Source organism: Nelumbo lutea, chromosome 1 (assembly GCF_056320005.1).
Source record: "Nelumbo lutea isolate HS-2025 chromosome 1, American lotus-T2T, whole genome shotgun sequence".
Lineage (NCBI taxonomy): Eukaryota > Viridiplantae > Streptophyta > Magnoliopsida > Proteales > Nelumbonaceae > Nelumbo > Nelumbo lutea.
In genome coordinates, this window is record NC_142684.1 from 149827938 (window position 1) to 149855292 (window position 27355).

At 39.6% G+C, this 27355-nt stretch overlaps 1 protein-coding gene across 1 annotated transcript in view; it reads left to right on the top strand.

Moving 5' to 3' along the window:
- The first annotated feature begins 13175 nt into the window (after positions 1 to 13175).
- LOC148878324 (chitin elicitor receptor kinase 1-like) overlaps positions 13176 to 27355 on the top strand; it is a 68171-nt gene continuing 53991 nt past the window's right edge. Inside the window, exons 1-5 of the mRNA XM_088952976.1 lie at positions 13176 to 14122; positions 14812 to 14845; positions 14961 to 14965; positions 15105 to 15266; positions 16578 to 16780. Coding sequence (XP_088809102.1) covers positions 13486 to 14122; positions 14812 to 14845; positions 14961 to 14965; positions 15105 to 15266; positions 16578 to 16780 — 1041 coding nt within the window. The 5' untranslated portion in view covers positions 13176 to 13485. The remainder of the gene's footprint in view (positions 14123 to 14811; positions 14846 to 14960; positions 14966 to 15104; positions 15267 to 16577; positions 16781 to 27355) is intronic.

Below are 27355 nucleotides of genomic sequence, written 5' to 3' on the forward strand. Positions count from 1 at the left end.
TGTGCTGGAAGATGAAAAGTCAGGCAGGCATCTTCTTGCTTAAGGTCGAACAGCAGATGGATACGGCTGGGAGATGAAGAGACTGTCTGCTCGACATTGGAGGATGAACAAATCAGATTTGCTTGACGTCACCCTTCAGGCCTAGACGACTTGCTCTGATGCCATGTTGAGCAAGAGAAGAGAAGAGAAAGAGAGGAGAGGTGAGAGGACTGGGAGCCCAAAAGAACACAGCAGGCGTGTGCAATATGTTATTATTTATACTAGGCTGGTCGTACAACATAAAGCATGAAGAAATTACAAGTACCCTTGTGGTACTAAACATGTGTACAACAACATCTGTCAACAGTTTTATTATACATTATTGTGCAAGTCTACATACCAAAATAAATTTCTCTATTTTGCTTGGGACAAATGTATTTCTGCTTTACATGATTCTAACAGAATTTACTTGTCAAATACAGAATTCCACATGCAATTTTTATATTTGAACAAAATCTAGCATCATGAATACATGCCTAGACTCGATTTTTGGACAAACCTGGCCTTAAACCACTCTTATCTATCATTTTGTCCCTTCCATGCTTTTATATAATTTGTGTTAATAATGGTTCTTGATAGAGCACAACAGCATTAAGGCTGAGTTATTGAGATTATGTCTTATACATGGAAGAGGACAGGCATACATGAAGCACCTTATAGATATAATTCCAAATTTATATTGTTTATAGAACGTTAATCATCCAACAAGTATATAATTAAAAACCCACTGGAAACATCCATTTCAAAAGATTTAACAACAAAAATTTCAGCTCTCAAGATCATCAAATCCAATTTTGATGCTATTGGCCATTGAAGCACACCTCCCTCAATTTGAGATTGTGGCTCAGATGTACCAACATATATCAGGTAGAAAACCAGAGTACGGTCACCTTCCTTGAACATTTCTTCAACTCAACTAAGCCTATGCCTCACCTATTTCAGTTGGCTGCATGAATCCTGTTCCACCATTCCATTCTGTTCAATGTCATATCCATTGTTAAATTATGGGCTCTGAAATCATTTCTCACTTGTTCAAACCATATCCTTTTTGGTCTACCCTAGCTCTTCTATACATGATTGATTGTCATGGGCTAAGCCCATGGCCTAGGCCATACACGAAAGGGTGGAGTTTCAACCTTAAAGAGTGTTGAGATTGCTTAGACAGAGGTGTTTTTGGAACTTTTTCTCTTCCTTGTACTCTTTTTTGTATTTCGGCACCCAAGTAGGGGCTTCCTTGTAATTTACTATTTTCCAAGTAGAAAGATTTTTGAGGGTGTCAACAGTAACTTGAACACACCTCTGGACACATCTCTTCTTCTTCTTCTTCTTCTTCTTCTTCTTCTTCTTCTCTCCTCTTGCTTTCTCTCTTCTAAACCCTAGATTCAATTTTGTTTGTCAACTTGGTATCAGAGCGGGTAAGGGAACTTGGGAGTACCTCTCCTGCTGATCCTCTCTCACGAGGTGAACTGTTGATGTCAGACTGCCGCCAGATGACATCAGCAGTCCATACAGGTGTTGGCGGCAGTCAATGAAACTTACCTGGTTTGATTCGCCCTGATTTTAGAGGAATTTTGGTGTGACTCTTTCCCTCATTCGAAGCTTTTATGATTTTTTCAAGGAGAAAATCGTAGAAATTTCAGATCTGATATCGAGCCTTGTGCATCATGTTTAATGGCTTCTTCTGCTGTAAAACCTAGACCATTCAGGTTGTTTTACTCTTTGGGAATGATAGAAAGTGGTCCCGTAATTTTCAGAGCCCTATATAATTTTTGGGAGTTTTTTTTCTCCCTTTATTTTGCCACCAATTTGGTTTTTTGGCCTCCTTTTGTATCTTAACCATGTGGTGACCTTGGTTCTTTGGTCTGTGGCTTTGGTTAAGTATTGGGGGTCTTTTTTGGTTGGCGAGAAAGTGTTTTGATAGAATATGGAATCATCTAAGGATGTTCAGATGGTTTCTAGTGTGTTCCCGAGAAGTGTAGATATTGCTAGTGGGATGATAGCTACAGTTAAACTTGATGGAACCAATTTTTTAGAATGGTCTTAATCTGCTGAACTTACCATTACTGGGAGAGGTAAACTGGGATTCATCACAGGAAAGGAGGTGAAGCCAAATTTTGAAGACCCGAAATTTGCAAAGTGGGAACATGATAACTCCCTTGTTATGTCATGGCTGATTTTCTCAATGCAACCTCATATTGCCTGAAACTACATGTTTCTTGCAACGGCCAAGGATATTTGGGATAGAGTTGTTGCCACTTATTCCCAAGTTAACAATACGGCTAGAGTGTACCAGCTTCAGAGGGAAGTTTGTAGTATGTGTTAAGGGGAGAGATTTGTGGCTATGTATTTCTCTTCTCTACAATCTATTTGGGAAGAAATGGATCACTTGAAAGCACTCGTATGGAAGGACCCTGAAGATGGTGAGAAATATTGGAAGTACATAGAAGAGAATAGAGTCTTTGATTTCTTGGCTGGCTTATATCTAGAGTTTGATTTTACCAGGCAACACATTCTTAGTGTTGGCATTGTCTCTCTTGCTTCCGCTTACTCCCTTGTACAAGGGGAAGAAAGTCGAATGACCGCCATGATGCTACTTCCTACGATTGATCACTCTGCTTTTATGTCATCTTGACCCAAGCAAAATACTAGCAAGCACCGAATTACTGAGAAGGCTGAGGATGTTATTTGTGATTATTGCAAGAAGCCAAGACACACTAATGAAAGGTGTTGGAAGCTTAATCCTCATTTAAACTTGGAAAAGTACAAAACTGGGAAGAAGGGCACTGCTCACTTGGCTACAGTTGGTAATGGTGCTCAACCTTTTGGTGTGCTTGATTCCTTTGATGTAATAGACAAACTTATGAATATATTGTTGTAGCTGGAAAAGGGTGGTACATCCTCCTCATCTGGTTCTAGACCTAGTAATCCATCTAGTTCATATGCCAAAATAGGTATTGTACTTGCTTGTTCCACATCTTTTAGCCCATGGATTGTAGACTCTAGGTCCAATGCCCATATGATTGGTATACCCTCACATTTTACCTCATATAAGTTAACCCCAGGGAATGGCAAGATTACAGTTGTTAATGGATCTCAGACCCCTATTTCGGGTCAGGGTGAAGTCAAACTCACTCATAACCTTTCTCTTGGATCTATTCTTCATGTGCCCCAACTACATAAAAAATTGTTGTCTGTTAGTTCTCTCTGAAATCCCGTAATTGCTCAGTGACTTTTTTTCCTTCCCGTTGTGTTTTTCAGGATTTGAGCACGGGGAAGATGATTAGAAGTGGGCATAAAGTTGATGGAGTCTACCTCTTTGATGGACCTTCAAAGCATGGACTGTCAAGCCAGACTGAGTTTTGTTCAAATGAAAAAATGAGTCTTTTGAAATTATGGCATTGTCATCTTGGTCATATGTCTTTCAATTCTATAAAACTTTTGTTTCCAAACTTGTTTGACTCTATTCCAAAGTTGAATTTTGAATGTGAAGTTTGTCATCTATCCAAACTAGAACCACATATTCTGCAAGCAATAAAAGAAGTAATGTTGCTTTCCATTTGATCCATACTGATGTTTGGGGCCCATATGCTATCCCTTGCATGGGTGGGTATAAATATTTCATCCTCTTCATTCATGACTATAGTCGGTATACATGGCTCTACTTGATGAAAAGTCGGGATGAAGTTTCTATGATTGTTCAAAACTTCATGAATATGGTCAAGACACGGTTTGAGAAAATAGTGAAGATAATAAGATTTGACGATGCCAAAGAATACTTTGAACATCGGTTGCATAGATTTCTTGAAGATCAGGGTATTATTCACCAAAGTTCATGTAGTCGTACTCCACAACAAAATGGGGTGGCTGAAAGGAAGAACAGGTATGTCGTTGAAGTTTCTTGTGGTCTACTATTTCAAACTCATGTTCCCACTAGTTTCTGGGGTGATGTTGTTGAGACAGCTGTATGTCTTTTAATCTACCCTCAAGATCTTTGGTTGTGTTTGTTTTGTTCATGATATGAGTCCTTTCCGATGTAAGTTTGATCCTAAATCAGTTAAATATGTATTCCTTGGTTACTCTCTAGTCTAAAAAGGCTATAGATGCTTTGATGCTTTATATAGCAAGAGATATGTCTCTAAAGATATTGCCTTTTTGGAGTCCTCTTCCTTTTTCCAGTCATACCGTCCTTCTCTTCAAGGGGAGAATGCGAGTGAAGATCGGACTCCCTTCTACCTTCCTGTTCCTACCTCTATTCCTCCGCCTCTTCCTTGTAACGATAGTATTCCTTCTCCTCCACCTCCTATTTATCGACCTTGGTCCTGGAAACAGTTTTTCATCAGACGTGGTAAGAGGGTGGCTCTTGAAGCTGAATGACCATCACAATCTGATTCCCCAGATTCAGGTAATCTTGAAGCTCCTGATAATCCTATTATTGATTTTGACCTTGATCTTCTTATTGCCATTCGAAAAGGGAAGAGGACATGTAGCAAATATCCTATTACTAACTATGTGTCTTATGATGCTCTCTCACCTTCCTATTGTGCCTATATTTTTGCAATCTCTTTTGTTTCCGTCCTTCATAGTGTTACAGAGGCAATGCAGTCCCCTTACCGGAAGGAAGCTATGAACCAAGAAATGGAGGCCCTAATAAAGAACTAGACTTCGTAGGTTGTTCCTTGCCCTAAAAATAAGATTCATGTTGGGTGTAAGTGGGTTTATACTATTAAGCACAAGGCAGATGGCTCAATTGAGAGGTACAAAGCTCGACTTGTAGGCAAAGGATACACTCAAACTTGTGGCATTGATTATGTGGAAACCTTTGTTCCAGTTGCTAAAATGAACTCTATTCATGGGATCCTGTCTCTTGCTACCCATTACTCTTGGCCTTTATATCAAATGGATGTAAAGAGTGTCTTCCCTAATGGGGACTTACAAGAGGAAGTGTATATGGACTTACCATCTGGGGTAAGCTTTCCTAACAATGATGGTGTTAGACAGTTTTGTATGCCCTTAGCTTCAATCAAAATGATGTACTTTAAGTTTATTGTAAATGAATAAAAGTGCATATTTGATTCATGTTCCCTTGGTATGTTTCTGTGTAATACCCTTAAACTGGACACTTAATGAGACTCGTGTTAGTTTAGAATGTTCACAGCCAGTGGGTCGGTCTGGGAAGACCTATCCTGACAAGACTGACACTGTGGTGCCACCAAATCGGTTGGGGTGGCTTGTCACATCTACTAGGGTGAGACCCTAGGCACACACAGTGTGGGATTACTTTGAACTGGACCAGATTTCCAGTATTGCCCTGGACCTTGGAGATTGATGGGCAAAACTAGAAAGTTACACCCGACCCTAGACTCGATTATGATACTGCACTGTGTGTCGGATTGGGCTGTCTTTGATGTACCAATCAGTGAGATCCTTAGCGTGGGTCAAAACCTGGGTATATTGGGACAGTCTGAGAATTCATCTGAGTGGGTGATCATAGTGACAGGATCAGCCCCTTTGCTGGACAAAGATAATGATTGGGGATGCACTCTCACTGATGGAAACCAAGACTGCCGACAGTCGATTTCAATCGTTGAGATTTGTTTTGCAAAATATATTTTATATGAGATATAAAAGTATATATATTATGGTTTTGAAATGTTTGCAAAAAGGTTTTAATTCCTGGGATCCATAAATGAGAGAGTGCAACACTATTCCTTGCAGCCGAGGGAGAGGTCCTCTCTTGTCGGGCAGTGTATGATCATTATGGGCTGAGAGGTTAAGTGTAGGGCCATTGAGGATAATACCTGATGGGCTAATTTTGCATCTGCCCACAGTCCCTGGGTGTTACAAGGTGGCTTGGCCCAGGGACCACTTAGGGTAAGTGTTGGGCCCATAGAGCCCATCTTATGGGTTTCAGGGGGTGCACTGTCCATAACAGTGTATTCGGCCAGGCCTTGTAACAAAGGCTGGGCTGAACCCATATGGCTGATGTGTAGATCAATGTTTGGGTCCCACACCATACAAGGAAGCCCAACTGGGCAGCAGTTTGGAAGGCTTAATGAATACATAACCCTAAATGGGCCTTAAGCTCATTTCGAACTGGGCTAATTTGATTAGTCTTTAAGGGGCGAATTCTGAGATAAGATCAGCTGGTAGGATTGGGCCCACACCCTATCCATTCAGAGAGTCCAAGATCTAAATGAGATTTAGATTTGGAAATTTCCTAATTAGATTAGGAGCTGGCTGATCTAATCTACAGATAAGATAAGGATTATCCCTTATCTTAAAGGGACTTCTAATCCAGATATCATTTGGGTTAGCAACTCCTAATGGGATTAGGAGTTGATCCCTTTAAGTCTATAAAAGGAAGAGGGGGCGGCAGCCTTTAGACATCCAACAGACTCAAGTCTTGTCTTCAGAGCTGAGATCACAAAGGAGAGAATTCTGCACCCTGCAAATTCTCTCTAGCCGCCTCCTTCCTGCAGCCGCCGCCTATAGCAGTTCGATCTCCATTGTTTGGGAGAAATCAAGATTGGATCTTGATTCCTATCTTTTGGAGAAAAGATTGGTAGGAGTTGTATTCATAAGCCATCTAGGCGATTCTTGGGAAGAATCAAGTTCTTAGGAAGGACATTGTTGATTCTTCTCCACCTTGCACTGCGCCATTTTCAGTGGGAGCAGATTTTGGTTTCTACCTTGGGCGTGAACACCTCCATTGAGATATACTATTTCTCTATATCAGGTATTATCTCTCTCTCCTCCTTTTGGTTCAGATCTGATTCAGTTTATGGTTCAAGAATGATCCTTGAAAATATGATTTTCTAAATAGGGAATTCGATTCCCAGTTGAAGGGAAAGAAAAATTTTTGAAATTTGCCCCCTTTATTCCCCAATCTTGGGCGTCCATGTAATGGATTTCCTATCCCTTCAGATGGAAAAGTTTGTCACCTGAAGAAGTCCTTGTGTGGGCTCAAACAGTCCCCGAGAGCCTGGTTTGACAAGTTCAGAAATGCTATCTTAAAGATTGAGTTTGCTCAATCACAGGCTGACCACACCTTATTCATTAGAAGAGTTGATGATAGAGTAACAATGTTGATGGTATATGTTGATGCCATTGTTGTGACAGGTGATGATATCACAAGTATCTCTCAATTAAAGTCCTTCATCGTTTCTGAATTTGAGATTAAGGACCTTGGTGATATCTGATTTTTTCTCGGCATTCAAGTTGTAAGATCCAATAAGGGAATTTTTCTGTCACAAAGGAAGTATGTACTTGATTTGCTTCATGAAGTTGGGAAATTAGGGTGTAAGCCTGCAAAAACTCCAATTGATCTTAACCACAAGTTGAGTTCCATTGAAGGAGAAGTTCTTCCAGACAGGGGGATATATTAGAGATTGGAAGGCTGCTTTCTGTATCTCTACTTGACTAGACCTGACATATCCTATGTTATTGGAGTGGTTAGCCAATATATGCACGAACCCAGGACATCTCATATGCAAGCAGTTAACAAAATTTTAGCCTACTTGAAAGGATGCCCTGGTAAAGGGATGTTGTATTCCAATCACGACCATCTAAAGATTGAGACTTACACAGATGCTGATTGGGCAAGGTCCATTGATGATAGAAGATTTACATCTGGTTATTGTGCCTTAGTGGGAGGCAATGTGGTTTCATGGAGAAATAAGAAACAATCTATGGTTGATCGTTCTAGTGCTAAGGTAGAGTATAGGGCAATGGCTCATGGAGTGTCTGAACTACTCTAGTTGAAGACCTTGTTGACTGAGATGGTTATCTAAGCAGACATCCCAATGAGACTATATTGTGACAATCAAGCAGCCATAAATATTGCCCTCAATCCTGTCCAACATGATTGTACAAAGCATATTGAAGTGGATAGACACTTCTTTAGAGAAAAGGTTGCTAGCGGAAAGATTTGCCTTCCTTTCGTAAGGTCGGAAGACCAACTAGCTGATTGCCTTACTAAAGGTGTCCACCATCCAAAGTTTGCTAAGAACCTTGACAAGTTGGTCATGATTGAAATATATGCTTAGCTTGAGGGGGAGTGTTGAGATTGCTTAGACAGGGGTGTTTTTGGAACTTTTTCTCTTCCTTGTACTCTTTTTGTATTTGGGCGCCCAAGTAGGGGCTTCCTTGTACTTTACTATTTTCCAAGTAGAAAGATTTTTTAGGGTATGAACAGTAACTTGAACACACCTCTCGACACATCTCTTCTTCTTCTTCTTCTTCTTCTTCTCTCCTCTTGCTTCCTCTCTTCTAAACCCTAGATTCAATTTTGTTTGTCAATTAAGAGAAAATATATAAGCACTAAACCACGATCATTTGGTTTAGAATTTGATCAAACTAGATAAAATATGCCTTCTTTGAAGGCTGGATTTGTTTATAATCATACTGGGTTTTATTACTATTACCTTTTGAATAGTTTAAAACTATTGCAATAAGCAAGTAGTCTAAAACTATTGCTATATACCTTTTGAATAGTTTAAGCATAGATCTCTCACTATCTCTGGTTATAAGGGCAATTCTAATTGATCATACCCCAAATAACCAGAAGCCGAGGAAATGTACTGCAGATACTGCAATAATATCTCAATTGATAACAGGAATGCAGAGGAGATGTTGATAAAACTATCATATCCAACACTTGAGTCATGTTTGGTTGGAGGTCTGATTGGACTTGTAATTGGAATATTCATAAGGGGAAAAATTGGTAGCCATTCATAATTGATGGTTGATAACCTAACGGAATTAGCTATGATCCCTGGTTTTGTAATGGACTGTTTAGGTTCATGCTTCCAACTTGGTTGTCTAGTAAACAGGGCTTCAAAAATATTATAGAAGATGTTTTTTAACTATGTTTTTGGGGTATACTTTGCTTACTCTCTTAAGCTGTGTCTTATATATATATATATAACTTGGTTGGGTATGTATTAGACTGTTTGAGTGCATGCTTATATCTTGGTTATGTCTAGTAAATATATGGTATATGGCTCTATCAGGGATTCAAAACATATTAGGATATGCTTCAGTGTGTTAAACTTTGGTAGAGTATGAGCAAAGCCATTGGCCAATCTTGGGCTCCAGTTGAAGAGATATTCATTCTGATTATTATACCAGTATTAGACTTTTCATAATGGAAGGTGTGAGAGAGGAGAATTGTTACAAAAATCAGTTACCTTCCATGGGTGTGGGTATGATACATAGTTTGAGTTAAACCATTTCTTTCTATACAGGAAGGCCCTTCAACCAGTTACCTTACATGAGTGTGGGTATGACTTCTAATATAGTAGCTTTCCATGGTCGGGTTCCCTCTACACTGTTCCTAACTAGTTACTGGATTTACCATTCTTTTTTCCCCTTGTTCTACTTTACTATCATACCCCAACCTGTATCTTGATGACTTTCATAGATTCAGAATTTCAGACCAGGTTATGACAGACGATGATGAACATCTTGTCTTCAGGAGGCTTAGAGGTAGAAATCAGTGAAATTAAACCTGCTGATATTAGTGGTAGGATGCAATTTAGGCCCTTCTTGGTGCGTCTTTCCGTGTGGTCTGTCGGCTATTTACAAGCCCAGCAGACCGCGATTTGGTCTTTTCCCGTTTGGCTCGCGGTAGATCTAGCCGCCAAAAGCCGACGCACCGGAAAGACATGAGAAGCCCAAAACGGGTGATTTTTGGGAAGCTCCAAATGGAGCTTTTGCATTTTTTTTTTCTATTCGTCTTCGCGCGGAAAGACATGCCTTACCAAACGGGCTTCAGGTTGCTCAGATCTTAATGCAAAAGCTCAATGCATCTTTTGACTGTCATAGCTACCAGAAGATCTTCCTAAAAAGATTTTCCAAACAGCCCCTTTGTTAATGCAGGAGCTGTTTGTTAAGGCAAATTTTTTTCCCAGGAAGTTGACTCATGCATTTGGACTTTGGAGTTGTAAAAATAGCTAGATTTCTTATTATAAGTAATATATTTAAAGTAGCTGGGATTTTTTTCCCAAGGAGCACTTAATTATGTGAAGAAAAAGGTATATTAGGTGGTCAGGACTAAATCAATTGGGGTCAGAATTTGGTGATGGTTTTGTTTGGAATCAGGTGTTCAGGACTAATATTTCTTTTCATGGGTCTTTTCGCTTTCATATATGAAACTTTATGCTTTTGGTGTGTATTACTATTACCCACTATGCAATAAATTTCAAGAGAGTAAACTGAAACTCTTAGGCCATGTGAGATGAAAAACCAAGAAGAGCAGTATAGAACCAATGGAGGATGTGAATTTTTATAGGTTAAAAGCTATGTCAATTGGTCTGTTTTAGTGGGCATTAACAAATAAGTTGAGAGTCATGTTACTTGGTTGATATCATGAAGGGAATTTAGTTTGTGATGTTGTTACTTGTGTCAACAAGCAGATTCATAGAAGAACAATGATGTGTAAATATGTAATGGGTGGTAATTAGAAACATAGAAGGTTAAGTAATATTGTGCATTTTTAGTGGAGGGGGAAGTTAAGAAGGTGATCTGTGTTTCAATCGGTAACACTGATGTGTTACTGCTCTTGTGATTTAAACTTTAATCATCGACAAGAATTTGTTTTTGGTAAGAACATATGCTGAGATCTGTTGGTCTTATGATTTAAGTTTGATATTTTATACTCGGGAATTTGTTCATAGGAAAAAAAAAAACCAATATTACATGTTGAGATCGTGCTGCTCTCGTAGCTTTTAAGGTCTTGACATGGGAGATTTCAATCTCATTTGTACCAATTTATATGAAATCATAAATTTTCTAGCCGCCATAATTACTTATTCTCTAATTTGTGACTATATGTAGCAACCAATATCTGATTATTTAACTTGTGCAGCCACTTGATATTTTCTAGCCAACAATGGTTTTGAGGGTAAAAACCATCCCATGCGTTTGTAACGACACTTCTGAAACAAACGACAGCAAACATGTATCGTGTTTTTGCATCTTCTTCCCAAACATGGATGATACAAATGCAATCCTCTGCATGTCTATGTTTTGCATTTTCCTGGACGGAAATAATTTGTATTTGTACCCTATAAATTTGTATTTACAATCTTCGTCTCAAATGGAGCCTCACACCAGAGGCTTATAGCATTGAGTCCTTAGAAGTATATTACAAAAAAGTCGAATTACAAGGGGGGCGTTATCTGCAGAGATCAAGCTACGTAAATGTCAAAATCAATCAATCCTAAAATTTTTTTTTTTTTGGTATTTGATGATACGCACCATTGTTTTTGAACCGTTGTTGACTCAGACGATTGGACCATTCGGTCTGGGATCGTTCAAACAACCAGTTTTGTTTCACCCTTAACCTGTTTCTTGGCAAAAAACCATTGACTTGGTCAGCGACCCACTAGCTTGGGTGGTTGAACCATCGATCTATTTGATTTGGACAACAGTTTTGACCATTTTTTTTATTTTTTTTTAAAATTGGGACAGGCCGTCTATTCAAATCAGATGATCGAACCACTGACTTGGAAACCAGTGGCTAAAGTGGTTCCAATTCCACTGACTTGGAAACCACTGACTTGGAAACCCTTGCAGTGGTTGCAAGAATTGAATCTGCATCTATACTGGAGTAAACCAGCTAATATACTAGTTAAGCCACCCCTCAGTTGGTATTAGGGTTGAGCAAAAAACCAAAAAACTGAACCAAAAAATCAATTAACTGAATCAATGGTTCGATTTCGGTTCAGTGTTTTTAAAAAGCCGAAGGTACTAGTTAGGTTTCGGTTAACCAATATAGAAAGCCAGCGATTAACTGAACTGACCAATATACATATATTTTCATATATTTTATATATTTATGTATATTATATATTTTATATATACTTTTTATATATTATAAATTAATAAATATGCATTATATATATTTATAATATATGATATATTATTTATTATTTAAAATATAATATTTTATATGTTTATAATTTTTATATATTTTTATAATATATATTGTAAAAATTAAAAATCTGAAAAACCGACGAACCAAATCGATGATTAACTGAACCGATCAATTGGTTAACTGATAGGTTTCGGTTATTGGTTTTCCAAAAACCACTACTACCGGTTCAGTTACAAAATATGCCCCATGATTCGGTTAACCGAACCGTGAGCACCCCTAGTTGATATCTAGGGGGTATTGAGAGTGAGAGGTCTAGTGGAGATAACCAACCAAATCAGATTAGACTAAGTTGGACTGGAGTGAATCCCTTCTAGCTCTAGTCCATGCTTTTGTTTCCCTTGTTTCTTATTGGGTAAAAGCAAGGTTCAAAAAATTGTTACGTATCAATCAATACGCATCGTATCACGCCCTTTCCAAGATGCCCCTATAGGGGTTGTATCAAGTCAGGGCCTGGTTTAGAGGGTTGTCGGGACTTAAACGGGCCCCTCTAAACCAAAATCGAAAAAAAAGGTAAAAGTTAAAAAAAGGACTGATATTGGCAATGTATCAACCAGTATCAATATTTTGAACCTTGGGTAGAAGACTTCCACATACCTTAAGTTTTCAGCAATTGACTTAAACATACCCTGCCCTATCCATGCTTGTTAGCTTTTGGCTCCCTTTAATAAAAAAATCCTATCTCGGCCCCTGGCAGCCCTAAAATACATCAAAGATGACGAACTGTGCATACTTAAATTGAAACCTCACAAATCAGCTATCTAAATTCATGGACATCCAAGATAAGGATCGCTTGACTTTGATCAGCATTGACATTTCTCTATGTTTAAGTCAATTTCTGAAAACTTACGTATGTTTAAGTTATTTAATTTATTTTTCTACAGCAATTAAAAATAAGAGTAAATTATTAAAATCTCCTTCCAAGTTTAAGTTTGGCAATTACAATCATCTCCTCTAAATTTTATGATACAGTTGCAAATAGACCCCTTTTCTTAGAATTATCCAACAAAAATATCTAAAATACCCATATAATTATTGAGGTTGGTTTCAATAAAAAAGCAATATAAACTTTTATAAACAAAAGAGGAGAATTTAAAGTTACAACTTTACCTTTTTTGAATTATTAATATCAAGGGCAAATTTAAAAATGGAAGTGATTAGGGGGAGATTTAAGCAATTTACCAAAAAAAATAAAAAGAATGTTCCAAGAAAGCGCTTTTGTTGCTAAAACCAAAACCCGAAAAGGACGACACAGATGAAAATGTCTGATCATCAACTGAAATTTCGAGGAATTTAAACTTTCAGTTAATTAGCTAAGTAAATTTTAAAATCTAGAGAAGAAAATTTGAGAAGTTGGGTCAACTCCACTGTGTTAAAGCTGAGAAGCCTGTGTCTCTGCTTATTTGCTTGTTTCTCGGTTTATCATTTGAGTTCCATCATCTGATGATTAGTCGTAGATTCGAAATTCTAGAGTTGGACTTCAAAGGGTTCCAAATTTCTATCTCTGAAACATGATTGCCGCAGGGACGAGAATACTTGAAATAGGGTTGGGTTTAGTGATTATGGTGGTTATCTTTTTTTGTGTTGGAGCAGAAGGCAGGTGCAAAAGTGGCTGCGATCTCGCGTTGGCCTCTTATTACGTTTGGGAAGGAACGAACCTCACATTCATTTCCAACGTCATGGGTGTTTCAATTAACGATACTCTTAGGTATAATCCTCAGGTACCCAATCAGGATAGTATTCTATCTGGCATCAGAATAAACATTCCATTCTCCTGCCAATGCTTGAATGGAGAATTCTCGGGTCATATGTTTAACTACTCTGTCATTCCTGCCGATACTTATGACAAGGTTGCTAAGAAACATTTTTCCAATCTCACAACTGCGGAGTGGCTGGAAAACCATAACAGCTACTCTGCCATCGATATCCCTGACACTGATGCCCAGCTCAATGTCACCGTAAATTGCTCCTGCGGGGATAGCAGTGTCTCCAAAGATTATGGGTTGTTTGTGACGTACCCACTTCGTCCGAATGATAGCTTGCCGTCTATTGCATCTCAGTTCAATCTCTCTTCCAGTTTGGTGCAGAGCTACAACCCCAATACCAATTTCAGCCTTGGGAGTGGCTTGGTGTTTGTTCCAGCCAAAGGTGATTCATTTGTTTGCTTAAATCACTTTGTTATCGAGTTCGTATCTAGACAATCATAATAACTGTACGTTGTTAGCTAAACTGAAAACACGTAAACAATCAATTAAAGTGAACATAGTTTTCGAATCATGATGAATATTCTGCCTAAAGGCAAATGTATACATGATAAACAAAGAGAAACAAGCAACTAAAACTCATGTTTATTGAAATTGCTCTACTCATTATATATATAAAGTTCTCTATTATAGGATGTTAATTCCATATGTTAGAATAATCTAGAGAAATAAGATTTTGAGGTACGATCTTATCAGTTTCTTATTAAAATTTTAATATTGCTCTGTAGTTGTTAAAACTTAAAATCCCCAAATGAAACACTCATTCTTATTATGGAATAATGATCATATTTTTTGGAAACCCCTGGAATTTAAGAATATGATGAAAAGGACGTTCTAAGAGCATTCAAAAGGTGTCGTCTTATTAGAGAGATTAGCATCATGTTTTTGCAACTACTACTGCCCTGCTTATACAAATCAGTCAATGCATTGGTTGGGTTGCTTTTTCTCTAAAACGGCAAGTAGGTCTCAATTCTCAAAGGTTTCACTTAATTAAAAGCAATAAAGTAACATGACAAGTTATTTACCTTGCTAATACCATTTCTCTCCCTCTCTTTTCTGTTTTGTTTTGCCCAGATCAAAATGGAAGCTACCGTCCCCTAAATTTGAGGTAACCTACAATACCATCGGATCCTCAAAAAAAGTGTTAATCTCTTACCTTTCTATCTTACCTCATCATCCTCTGGAGTTATCTAACATGGGTGTGAAATCCTCTTTTTCTGCAGTGCAGGTGGTTGTCTCTTCCTACTATTTTGGCTTTATTATGGTTGCTGATTTGTCATTTTGGGATACAAATGCGAATGTCAGGGTCACTACTTCATAAATATTTTAAGCAATTAAACTTACGATGTATTGTTGTGAAACTTAAGCAGGAACTTCTAGTGGAGTAATTGCTCGCATATTGATTCCTATAGCAGCTGTAGCTTTGTCTTTGGCGGCAGTGTTTACATATCTTTATAGAAGAAAGAAGGTAAAGAAGGCAATGTTGCTAGCCGCAGCAACAGATGATGATTATTCTCAACATAGACGTGGTAAGCCTTCTTGTTTAATTAACATATATTTAATAATCCATGAATTTTCTCTTCTAAAGGATGCTGCTTCAGGAATTTCTAGACATATACTGTTCTACCTTATTGAAGAGAAAGAGATTTATTTGCCATAGATTTCCCATCTGAGGGTATGTCTTCAGAATATTCTGAGACTAGGAGATTCCATTATTTTCTTTTTTGTTGGAGACAATAGAGACCTAACATAGATGAGGGAACCTCTTTTGCATTGATTAGGATATAAAAGCCCTATTTTTCTTTCATTGGTTTCTAAAATTCTCGTTCTTAATTTTAGTCTGTCTTCTTGATTGTTTTGATTCAAGATGGCATGCCATTTAAGTATCTCCTTTTCAATATTAAGCAACCTTCAGCTTGTTTGTGATGTCAGTTTGCTCTCAACTCTTTCATGGTCTTTACTGTTTTGGCTGTGATAGTAATGATTCCTAAGTTAAGAACTTGAAACCAACATTTAGAATACAAGGTACCAGTGCTGTTTGTGCCTTTACCCTGAAAATAATTTCATGGCACAGAACTTTACAGATACCTATTTTAACATTGTTCAGTAAAAGTCTTCAGTGAGTTTTGGGTTTTGGTTTATTGTGACGTGAAAGGCCATTCTGTTTCTATGTTATGTTATTCCACCCCACTATCATATACTGAAATTAAGATACATTATGGTGTCATTGTTATGGGACCTGTATGATAATATATGATGCATATGAAGGGGGCATTTGGGATACCTTCTAGTCCATAAGTCAGCCTGGTCTTCTGATTTTTAATCACCTGGTACATGGCTTCTTTTCCTTCTTATTATCATGCAGTATACAATTACATATGCAACTTACATATATAAATATATAATCTAAGAAATAAAACATAATAATGGTTTCTATTGTCCTATAGGTGGGTATGCTTAAACCATCTACATAAATGTACTGTACCCCCTCACTTGGTACCACAAGCTAGTTATAATATCCCATCATTTGCCTATTCAATTATGGGTACCATGCTGTAACTTTACATGGGTGGGTGTGAGGGGGTGGGATGGGGATTTTGTAAAATAGAAATTTCTTTCTTATTGAATATCATAACACAATATAACTTAAGAAAGCCTTATCCTCTAAGTATATGGGGTAGGCTACACATATCCTGTTTTACCAGTGCACTTTATTAAAGCACTTCCTGAACACTCTAATCTTCTTGATCAGACTTGTTCTACTTATATTTCCTTTTTTTTTTCTGAAGTTACTATGAGAAAAGAGACATGGTTTACAGTAGTTCATTTTTTGGGTTTAGGTTCTTTGGGTATCTTGGATAATACCCCCGAATCTGTTGCTTTTGTTGGTGGTCCTTCTCCAAGGCTGACAGATATCACTGTGGATAAATCAGTGGAGTTCTCATATAAAGAGCTCGCAAAGGCTACAAACAATTTCAGTTTGGCTAATAAAATTGGTCAAGGTGGTTACGGATCAGTTTATCATGCAGAATTAAGAGGCAAGGTCTGTATTTCTGCATTTTTCCAAATATTGAAGGAAAACTCAGATTGGGTCCTACTATCATATTGTCTTCCACAAACTCTTTCTCTCATGCATAAAATAAGGCTGTTTATATTTTTCTTTACATCTTTATTTTTCTATGAAGGACATAAAATAATAGGGAAATTCTAGTTCTGTGATAAGCTTCTTACAGTAGCTTCTATGTATGCCACATAAAGAATATATGAGGTATATTACTGGTTTCACAGTATTCCTAGTGCATGGTTTTGGTCATTCAAAATAGCTGTTCTAAGAAGCTCCGATAATTACAAGGTTACACTGCTTAGATTAAATTGGTAGTATGCTGTGTTAAATAAAGGAATATATCAGCTGATCTTGATGATATTTCCTTTTCTACTGTGACCATTTTTTGATCATCAGAAAATAAATTCATTAAATTAATTAAAAAGTAGTTAATACAACTTGATGATCAGAGATTCCCAAATTTCACATTCAGGTTACATAGAATCCCCAAAATGCATCAGGTTACAGCTTTGCCCAAAATAAATTAGGCCTGTTAACTCCTTGCTTTGCAAAAACATCTGCCAACCCATTTGCAGTCCTTCCCATCCAGCTAAAAGAAGAACTGAATCTCTTTGCTAGGATATCAATTTCCCTGAAAGCATGTCTGTATTTCCATAGACTGAACTGAGATTTTTGGTCCATGAGATGACTAATTGTGAATCTCCTCTGATTTTCAACTCTCTTACTTCTAGCTGTACCGTGAGTCTCAAACCTTGTAAGAGAGCCAGGGTTTCATCTTGAATTGAATCTCCAAAACCAATTGGTCCTGAGAATAGGGCCAACGCCACTCCTTGTTGGTTTCTAAAAACTCCTATTCCTGCCCTTCCTAGATTACCCAATGAGCTGCCATCAAAGTTCAACTTTAACTTATTTAAAGCTGGAGGTTGCCATACCAATCATACACTTTCAACAGGTCCTGTTTGTGCCACTTCAGTCCAGGATCTTAATGTCATTTGTTGAAAATTCTCGAAAAATATCCAAAGCTTTTACCCAATGTGTCATTCTTACTGTTATGGCTTCAGTTAAATCCTCTTTAGGTTTTCTCTTCTCATCAAAGATTCTCTGATTCCTTTCTTCCCATACAGTCCATATCATCACTGCTTTTGCTGCCCTCCACAAGATTCTTCCTTTTCTATTGTCTTAAGAAACTAGAGTTGAACAAGCCTACCACATTCTATGGGGGTACCCTTCTGCAACCAAAGATAGAACAGAGGTGTTTCCAAATACAAGATACGAAGGAGCAGGAGATTAACAAATGAGGGAGGGTCTCACCACTTTCCTTGCAAAAGACACACATATGAGGAGAGAGGCACATATTTGCCTTCTTTTCTGTAGCAAGTTACAGGTGTTGATCTTCCCAAGGAACACTTCCCAACACAAAGCTTGTACTTTGGGAGGCATAGGTTTGCACTAGATTTCTTTTACTGGGAAGTTCACCCCCAAAGGTTCTCTATTATTTCTTTCCAAGGGGAGCTTGAAGAAACACGGAGTTCCACATTTGCATCCCAACCATTTTCTGCGAAACCATGAATGACCTTGTGCTACAAACTATCTCTTTCTAGAGGAAATCTCCTAAACATTTACCTAGCAAAGCTGTATTCCTCTTGGTTAGATTCCCAATACCAAGGCCTCCTAGTTCTTTAGACTTGCATACCTATTCCCATTTGATTAGATGATCTCTTCTTTCATCGCTTGGTTCCCACAAAAATTCTCTCATAATTCTTCTAGATGGCCTCCTAGTATTTCACTGTGACCATTGCCCAATAATTTGATTGGTTCTTACTACTAAAAAACCAGATGATTTCTCTTTCCAAATTGTAACAAAAGGTGATTCTCTAGAAGGATAAACTAGTTCCACTAAAACAACTATGCATGTATGTAATCATTCATGAAGAGAGAGAGAGAGAGAGAGAGAGAGAGAGAGAGAGAGAGAAAGGGAGATATGATTGAGAAGGAAAAAAGATGCTACTGGCTGCTGCCAGTCTCTATTTATATTAACTTAATAAAAAGAATGGAAATTACAAGTATGCCCCTGGTGGCACACCCTAGAACCAAACTAATAAGAAAAAAAGACAAGTACCTAACTGACAGTATCTTAAGAAGTCAGCCTACTAACATAAACTATAAAGTAACAATTAAATAAGCCTTACAATACTCCCCCTCAAGTTGGGCTGAATATGTCTATCATGCCCAGCTTGTCACATAACTCATTGTGCCGCGAGTATAGAAGCCCTTTTGTGAGGACATCAGCAAGTTGTTCCTTGGAGTTGACATAAGGGATGCAAATTTCCCTTTTTTCCAATTTTTCCCTTATGAAGTGTTTGTCCACCTCAACGTGCTTGGTTCTCTCATGTAGGACAGGGTTGCTGGCGTTGTTTATTGCAGCCTTGTTGTCACAGTAAAGAGACATAGGACTGAATAACAACTCCAAGCTCCCCTAGAAGATTCTTTAGCCAAAGGACTTCAGCCACCCCATGTGCCATAGCTCTATATTCAGCTTCAGCGCTTGACCTCACTACCACACTTTGTTTCTTGCTCTTCCAGGTCACTAGATTTCCTCCCACAAATGTGCAATACCCACTTGTGGACTTTCTGTCATCCACAGTTCCTGCCTTATCAGCATCTGTAAAGACTTCCACCTTTAGGTGATTGCGTATACTGAATAGTAGACCTGTTCTGGGATATTTCTTCAAGTATCTAAGGACTCTCTCCGCTACCTCCATGTGTGGTTTCTTAGAAGAGTGCATGAACTGGCTTAGGACCCCAACGGAATAGGCAATGTCTGGATGGGTCATGGACAAATAAATCAGCTTTCCCACTAACCTTTGGAACTGTTTCACATCTTTCAGAGGTTCACCCACACAGTCACCTAACTTGTGGTCAACATCCATGAGAGTATCTATTGGCCTTGCACCTAATTTTCCTGTATCCTGTAATAGATAAAGGGTGTATTTCCTTTGAGAGATAAAGATACCATTTTCTGAGCGGGCAACTTCAATCCCAAGGAAATACTTCAGGGGACCTAGATCTTTCACTTCAAACTTAGATGCAAGGAATTGTTTCAATTTTTGTATCTCTGAGCTCCAACTTCCTGTAATGATGATATCATCCGCATACACTATCAATACAACAACCTGTTCTTGACATCTCTTCACAAAGAGTGTATGATCAGATTGACACTATTTGAAGCCCATCTATTGAACCGCCATGTGAAACTTACTGAACCAGGCTCTGGGAGACTGTTTTAAGCCATAAAGAGACTTTCGCAGCTTGCACACCTTATTTTCACTTCCCTTGGCACAGAATCCAGGGGGTTGAACCATTTATACTTCCTCCTCTAAGTCACCATTCAGAAAAGCATTCTTTATGTCCAGTTGATGCAATTCCCAGTCAAAATTAGTAGCTAAGGACAGGAGAACCCTAATTGAGTTCATCTTAGCTACTAGAGCAAAAGTCTCATCATAGTCAACCCCGTATACTTGTGTGTACCCTTTAGCTACTGTTAGCGTAGGGGTATTTCTGTCTTTATACCTTGGTTGATGTTGATGATTTGTAGTGTTGTGTTGGAACATGTGCTCTTAACTTAACTAAGGGCACATAGGTCTTTTCAGTCTTGTTTTAATAATAATATAAATACTTACTGGCCGACTGGGAGAAGTCAGGTTGACTCTGTCAGTTCGAACCAGAATTCTCTCTTCTCTTCTCTCTCTCTCTCTCTCTCTCTCTCTCTCTCTCTCTTTCTCTATCACCTTTTCTTCTTCTACATAACTGAACTCAGTCAGGCCGAACTCTAAGGCAGACCTGAATTATAACATGGTATCAGAGCAGGTTAAATCTGCCTAGATTTCTGCTTGCCTAGGGTTCAATCTCAGCGCACCCTATCTAGGGTTTTCCTCTTTTTTTTTTTTTATTTTCTGTGTTCGATTGGAGATAAGGGAAAGGGCTAAAAAGGAGTGATCGCCCTCTTCCCTTGGGGGTCTCTATGCCTCCAGTCAAGTCGTATGTGGTCGGTTGCTGTGATTTCTGGGATCGCCCTCTCCTAGTAGAGGAAGAATAGAGGGCTGAACTGTGTGGGCAGTGGCTGTTGTGTGTGGCGGTTGTGTGTGAAGCGGCTGTTGTGTGTGGACTGCTCTCCTGCTCGTATGGGTGTTACTTCAGCGATAAGGTAAGAGATTTCAGTGCATGATATCTGTTATGGATTAAATAGGAGGTGTGTTTCAGACCATATGCTAGGGTTTCGGCCAGTAAGAGCTAGGGTTTATGCTGGTTTGTTTGTGCTTTTTGAAGGAAAAGATATGATCATATAGTGTTGAGATTTCAGGTAGTTGTAGGAGTAGGGTTTGTGGTGTGAGCACACTTTTCAGCGAACAACAAGTGCTGAAATCAGTGTGACAGGTGTGATCTAGGGTTTGTGGTGTAAAGAGCACACATTCCAGCAACAATTAGTGTTGCAATCAGTGTGACCTAGTGGTGTGTAGTGTGCAAATCTCAGTGATAATAGAATTCAGCAAGTGTGCAGAATTGGTGATAACATAATGGGAGACAATAATGATTATGAACCTAGTGTGATAGTGCCTATAGACTACCTGAATGTTCAGATGACCTCCATTAAGTTAAATGGAGAGAATTATGTGCCTTGGGCTAAATCCGTTGAAGTCTTTCTGAAGGCAAAGAAGAAGGTAAAACACATCAGAGAGGAGAAACCCTCCTTTGACTCTCACGAGTATGAAGACTGGGAGCAAGAGGATGCGCAGATCATCACATGGTTGTGGAACAGTATGGAACCCAGGATTAGTGTGAACTTCATGTTCCTTGATACTGCCAAAGATGTGTGGGACCATGCGAAGAAATTGTATTCGGGGCAGGACAATACAACCAGAGTTTATCAGCTTTATCAAGAGTACTTTAATCTGCAACAGGGCAATTAGAGTCTTGAGGAGTACTATGCCAACATGAGGAACATACGTAATGAGCTGAATGTCTATCATCCTCTCACTTCTGATGTCAATATTCAGCAACAACAGATAGAACAGCTTGATGTGACTAGATTTTTGGTGGGACTAAAGTCTAAATATGAACCAGTACGGGCTCAGATATTAGGGGGATCGGCTCTTCCGTCCCTAGAAGAGGTATTTGCTCGACTTCGAAGGATTTCTATCGGATCTATTGAGAATTCTAATATCTCAGATAGATTTGCCTTTGCTGCATCGAGAGGCCGTGGTGGTAGAGGTGGAGCTCGGGGAGCTCAGTCTGGCCGTAGTGGTGGTAGTGGTTCTGCATATGGCCGAAGTGGCAATGGTGGATCTACTCATAATCGTGGTGGTGGTCGTACTGGGAGTAGAGATTCAAGGGGAGCCTGCGGTAGAGGACGTAGCTCAGGCCCGAGGAAGTGCACTCATTGTGGTATGGATGGACATACCATCAACTATTGTTATGATCTACATGGCCCTCCCTCAACCTGGGCCAATCATGCCGCGACCGGTGACTCAAGTTCCAGATTTAGACAGGAGAATCATTCATTTGACCAGTTGCCTCCTACATCCACAGATGGTCCCATGAAGGAGATGGTGCGTGTTCCCCGTGATGAATATGAGAGGTTTATCCAATCACAGCAGAACACGACGACTTTTGCTCACTCAGGTATGGCTTGTCTGGCATCTACACCCAATCCCTGGATCATTGACTCTGGAGAACCAACAATCTGAATGAACTAAAGAAAAAGGACTAGACACACGGTCTAATCTTATTTAGTTTGTATGTTTATCTTTGTTGGGTCTTAAGTCTTTAGTTATTGGGCCTTAGTTACTGGGCCTAATCTTATTTAGTGTTTATTTTGACTAGGTGTCCCATCACTAATCAAGGGCAGTCTTGTCCATTTATGTAACATTATGTAATGTCCTTATATATAATAGATTAGGGCTGGCCGAACACATTACTGCCGCCCATTTCATTTCTGTTCTTCTTCTTCTTCCTCTTCTTCTCTCATTCGACAGCCCTATTTCAGCAAACATGGTATCAGAGCACTGATCTTTCGACTGGTTACAGCAGCCGCATCTTCTTCTACTCGCAGGTAACTCTCCCATCTTTCTTGTTGGTTGCTGCAAAGAAACCCTAGGGTTGGTCGTAGAACACAGCTAGACCTACATCTAGGGTTTCCCTTGGTTGTAGGGCCCAAGGGGAGTTAGACCCAGAGGCTGATGCCCTAATAGACACAGTACAACAGACTGTAGCCATTTGGCTAAGATAGATCTGTGTAGAACAGATCTAGGCGGAAGGACTGATCTCAGCAGTCCTAGAACTGCTCGTGGGTGAGGTTATAACCTGCGATAGCAGTGCTTAGCACACAGTAGAAGCCAACACAGCAAGTTGCAGTGTAGTACTCGGTGACAGCAGTAATTTGGGTATGGTGTGCAGTGTTTCAGCTCTGTGACTGGTTCTCAGGACTGAGTTTACAGTGTGGTAAGTTCCGTAAGTGTGAAACAGTTCTCTATACATTGCGGTTACAATCTTGACACTTACAAGTAAGTGAAGATGTCTTCGATATCCGGGGAAGTGTCTTCTAGAGATGTTAGGGCTTGTGGGAAGTCTCCTAATCTTGAGAATCCAAATCTGCACAACCTACAAATCACAAGTGTGTTGTTGGATGAGTACAACTTCAGGGAATGGTCTATCTCAACCATGCTTTTCATCACATCCCGTGAACTCACTGGTTACTTAGACGGGCAGAAGAAGGAACCAGAAGTGGGAAGTGCTGAATATGGAACTTGGCGCAAAGAGAATGCTACAGTTATGTCCTGGCTACTTGCCTCAATGACTCTAAGAGTAGCCAGGACTGTTCAACATTTTTCCATGGCTGCCAAGATATGGGAAAAGGTTTCTAAAACCTATGGGCAGAAAAAGAATAATGCCAGAGTTTACAGACTGAATCAAGATATTGTTGCCTTGAGGCAAGGAGATATGAGTGTTGCAACATATTTTGCTACACTAGAAGGACTATGGGAAGAGTTAGATCACCACCTTATCATTGATTGGGAGAGTGCCGGAGACAAAGAAAAGCATGACAAACAAATTGAAGAGGGTAGAGCATTTAAGTTTCTGGCTGGCCTAGATCCTATATATGAGAGCATAAGATCCCAAATTCTGGGAAGGGATGAAATGCCAGACTTACATCATGTTTACTACCTTGTGAGGAATGAAGAGGTGAGGAAAAAAGAGATGCAGGTTGATACTCAAACAAAACTAGCTGAACAGTCTGTGGAGCATTAGGCCCTAATCTCTACAAATCAAAGGGGAAACAGGTACTCTGACAAGAGACATCTGAAGTACACCCACTGTAGAGGGGAAAGGCATGTGAAAGAGACCTGTTGGGTTCTCCATCCGCATCTGAAGCCAGCTGCATTAAGGAAAGATAAGAAGCATCAGAAGGGTCAATCTGCAAGTGTGAATTTGGCTATGGGTCAAAGTGATGATGGTTCAAAACACACATCTACAGTTACTTCCTCTTCCATGGGACGGACTTCTAATTCCCCTCGAACCGGGTCCTTGGGTTTTATTGCCGATGAGGTAGAGGTACTTAGCCGGGCCCTAGCCCGTCTAAGGACCAATTCTCTTCCATCCTCCTCCCTTGCCAGATCAGGTATTGTCTCTGCCTTTAGTGCAACTAGTTCTATTGATCCTGCCTCTTGGATTATTGATTCTGGTGCAACTGACCACATGACACACATGTCTTCTCTATTTTCTTCCTATCATTTAATGTCTGACCAAGATAAAATGAGGGATGCTGATGGTTCTCTCTCTACCATCTCTGGAAGGGAGTGGTTGACCTAAGCAAGGACCTCTCACTAAAATCTGTCTTGCATGTTTCCAATCTTTCTTCAAATCTCTTATCTGTTTCAAAGCTTACCAAAAATTTGAATTGTAGCATAACCTTTTTTCCTACTCATTGTGTCTTTCAGGACAAATTGACGAAGAGAATGATTAGGAGCGGTCATGAGTGTGGAGGTCTCTACTACCTTGATGCAGACATCAGTTCGGCCTTGCAAACATCTGCTACTTGTAGTCAGTCCAATGTGGAGTCATTAGCTAGGTTACATCTATGGCATGCTAGGCTAGGTCATGCAGACATCTGTGTTGCTCCGGTGGAAAAACTCAACACAAAAGAGGTGTTCATGGATCCTCCACCAGGTTATGTCTTTGGCAAGAAGGTATGTAGACTAAGAAAGGCCCTATACGGCCTTAAGCAGTCCCCTCGAGCTTGGTTTGCGAAGCTATGTGGAGTCATGAAGAAAGGGGGTTACACTCAAAGTGGAGCAGATCATACCCTATTCATAAGGAAGAGAAATGGCAAACTTACGGCACTTATTGTCTATGTGGATGATATGGTAATTACAGGGGATGATCAGGAAGAGATTAAAAGACTAAAGGAGTTTTTGGTTGCTGAATTTGAGATCAAAGATCTGGGCCAACTGAGATACTTTCTTGGGATTGAAGTTGCAAGATCCAAAGAGGGCATCTATATATGTCAGCAGAAATACATCCTTGATCTTCTTCAAGAGACAGGCATAATGGGGTGTAGGCCAGCCGATACTCCAATAGAACAGAATCATGGTCTACAGATGTCAGTAGGAGAGGACTACCTTGATAAGGAAAGATACCAAAAGCTGGCGGGGAAGTTGATTTACCTGTCCCTTACTCGCCCTGACATTGCTTATGCTGTACATGTTGTCAGTCAGTTCATGCACACTCCTAAGATCCCTCACATGAAAGCTGTGGAAAGGATCCTCAGATATTTGAAGTCTTGCCCGGGGAAAGGGGTTCTGTTAAGGAAAAACAGTAAAATTGAAGTTGAAGGATATACTGATGCAGATTGGGTTGGCTCTGTTGGGGACAGGAAGTCTACTTCTGGGTACTGTACCTTTGTTGGAGGAAATTTAGTTACATGGAGGAGTAAAAAACAGAATGTGGTTGCAAAATCTAGTGTAGAGGCTGAGTACCGAGCTATGGTTCATGGTGTAGCTGAACTCTTATGGCTGAAGATCCTGCTTGGTGAACTTGGAATAAAGATTGAGTGCCCTCTCAGGTTGTACTGTGACAACAAGGCAGCCATCAACATTGCAAATAACCCAGTGCAACATGATAGAACAAAACATATTGAGATAGACCGTCACTTTGTTAGAGAAAGAATTGTCTCAGGAGAACTCTGCATTCCTTATACTCCCTCCGAGATGCAGATTGCAGATGTTCTGACTAAAGGGCTAGTTACAGTGAAATTCGTGGACTTACTTGGCAAGCTAAACATGATTGACATCCATGCTTAGCTTGAGGGGGAGTGTTGGTTCGGCTGTCTTAGTTTGTATGTTTATCTTTGTTGGGTCTTAAGTCATTAGTTATTGGGCCTTAGTTACTGGGCCTAATCTTATTTAGTGTTTATTTTGACTAGGTGTCCCATCAGTAATCAGGGGCAGTCTTGTCCATTTATGTAACATTATGTAATGTCCTTATATATAATAGATTAGGGCTGGCCGAACACATTACTGCCGCCCATTTCATTTCTGTTCTTCTTCTTCTTCCTCTTCTCTCATTCGACAACCCTATTTCAGCAAACACAGATGTTTGGGGTCCTTATAAAGTGATGTCATATAATGGATACAGATATTGTCATTTTTGTGGATGATTTTTCAAGGATGACGTGGCTCTATTTAATGAAAGAAAGAAGTGAATTGTTTACCATTTTTCAAAAATTTTATGCTGAGATTCGTAACCAATTTGGTACCCATATCAAAGTTTTTCGTTTTGATAATGGCCACGAATATTTATCCTCATCATTTCAGGAATGCCTGGACCAACATGGCATTATACATCAGACCTCGTGTACCTACACCCCACAACAAAACGGGGTGGCCTAGAGAAAGAATCGCCATCTCCTTGAAACAACAAGATCCCTAATGCATCACAAGCATGCTCCCAAACCTTTTTGGAGTGATGCAGTGCTTACTTCTTGTTTTCTGATTAATCGGATGCCCACGTTCATCCTTTATGGTCATTCTCCGTTTCAGGTCTTGTTTCCCACTTTGTCTCTGTTCCCTCTTACGCCGAGAGTTTTTGGGTGTGTGTTTTGTCTATAATTTGGGTCCCGGGAACGACAAGTTTGATGCCCGTTCTCTCAAGTGCATCTTCCTTGGCTATTCTTGGACCCAGAAAGGGTATAGGTGTTACCATCCCGGTTCTCGACAGTCCTTTGTGTGTGCTGATGTCAGTTTCTTTGAGTCTACTCCGTTCTTTTTGGGGTCTGGTGATGCTTCTTCCTCCTCATCACCTCCTCTTCCACTTCCCTTTGTCGATCCTCCTCCCTTTGTTCCAGTCGTGACCAAATCCTTGCCTCCAGTGCCACCACCTGTTGAACGCCCACCTATCCGTCATGTGTATACACATCGCCCACGTACACCAGCTACTACTCCTCCGGCTACATCTCCGTCGACGAATCCGGCACCAGACCCGCACTTAGCATCTGAGATT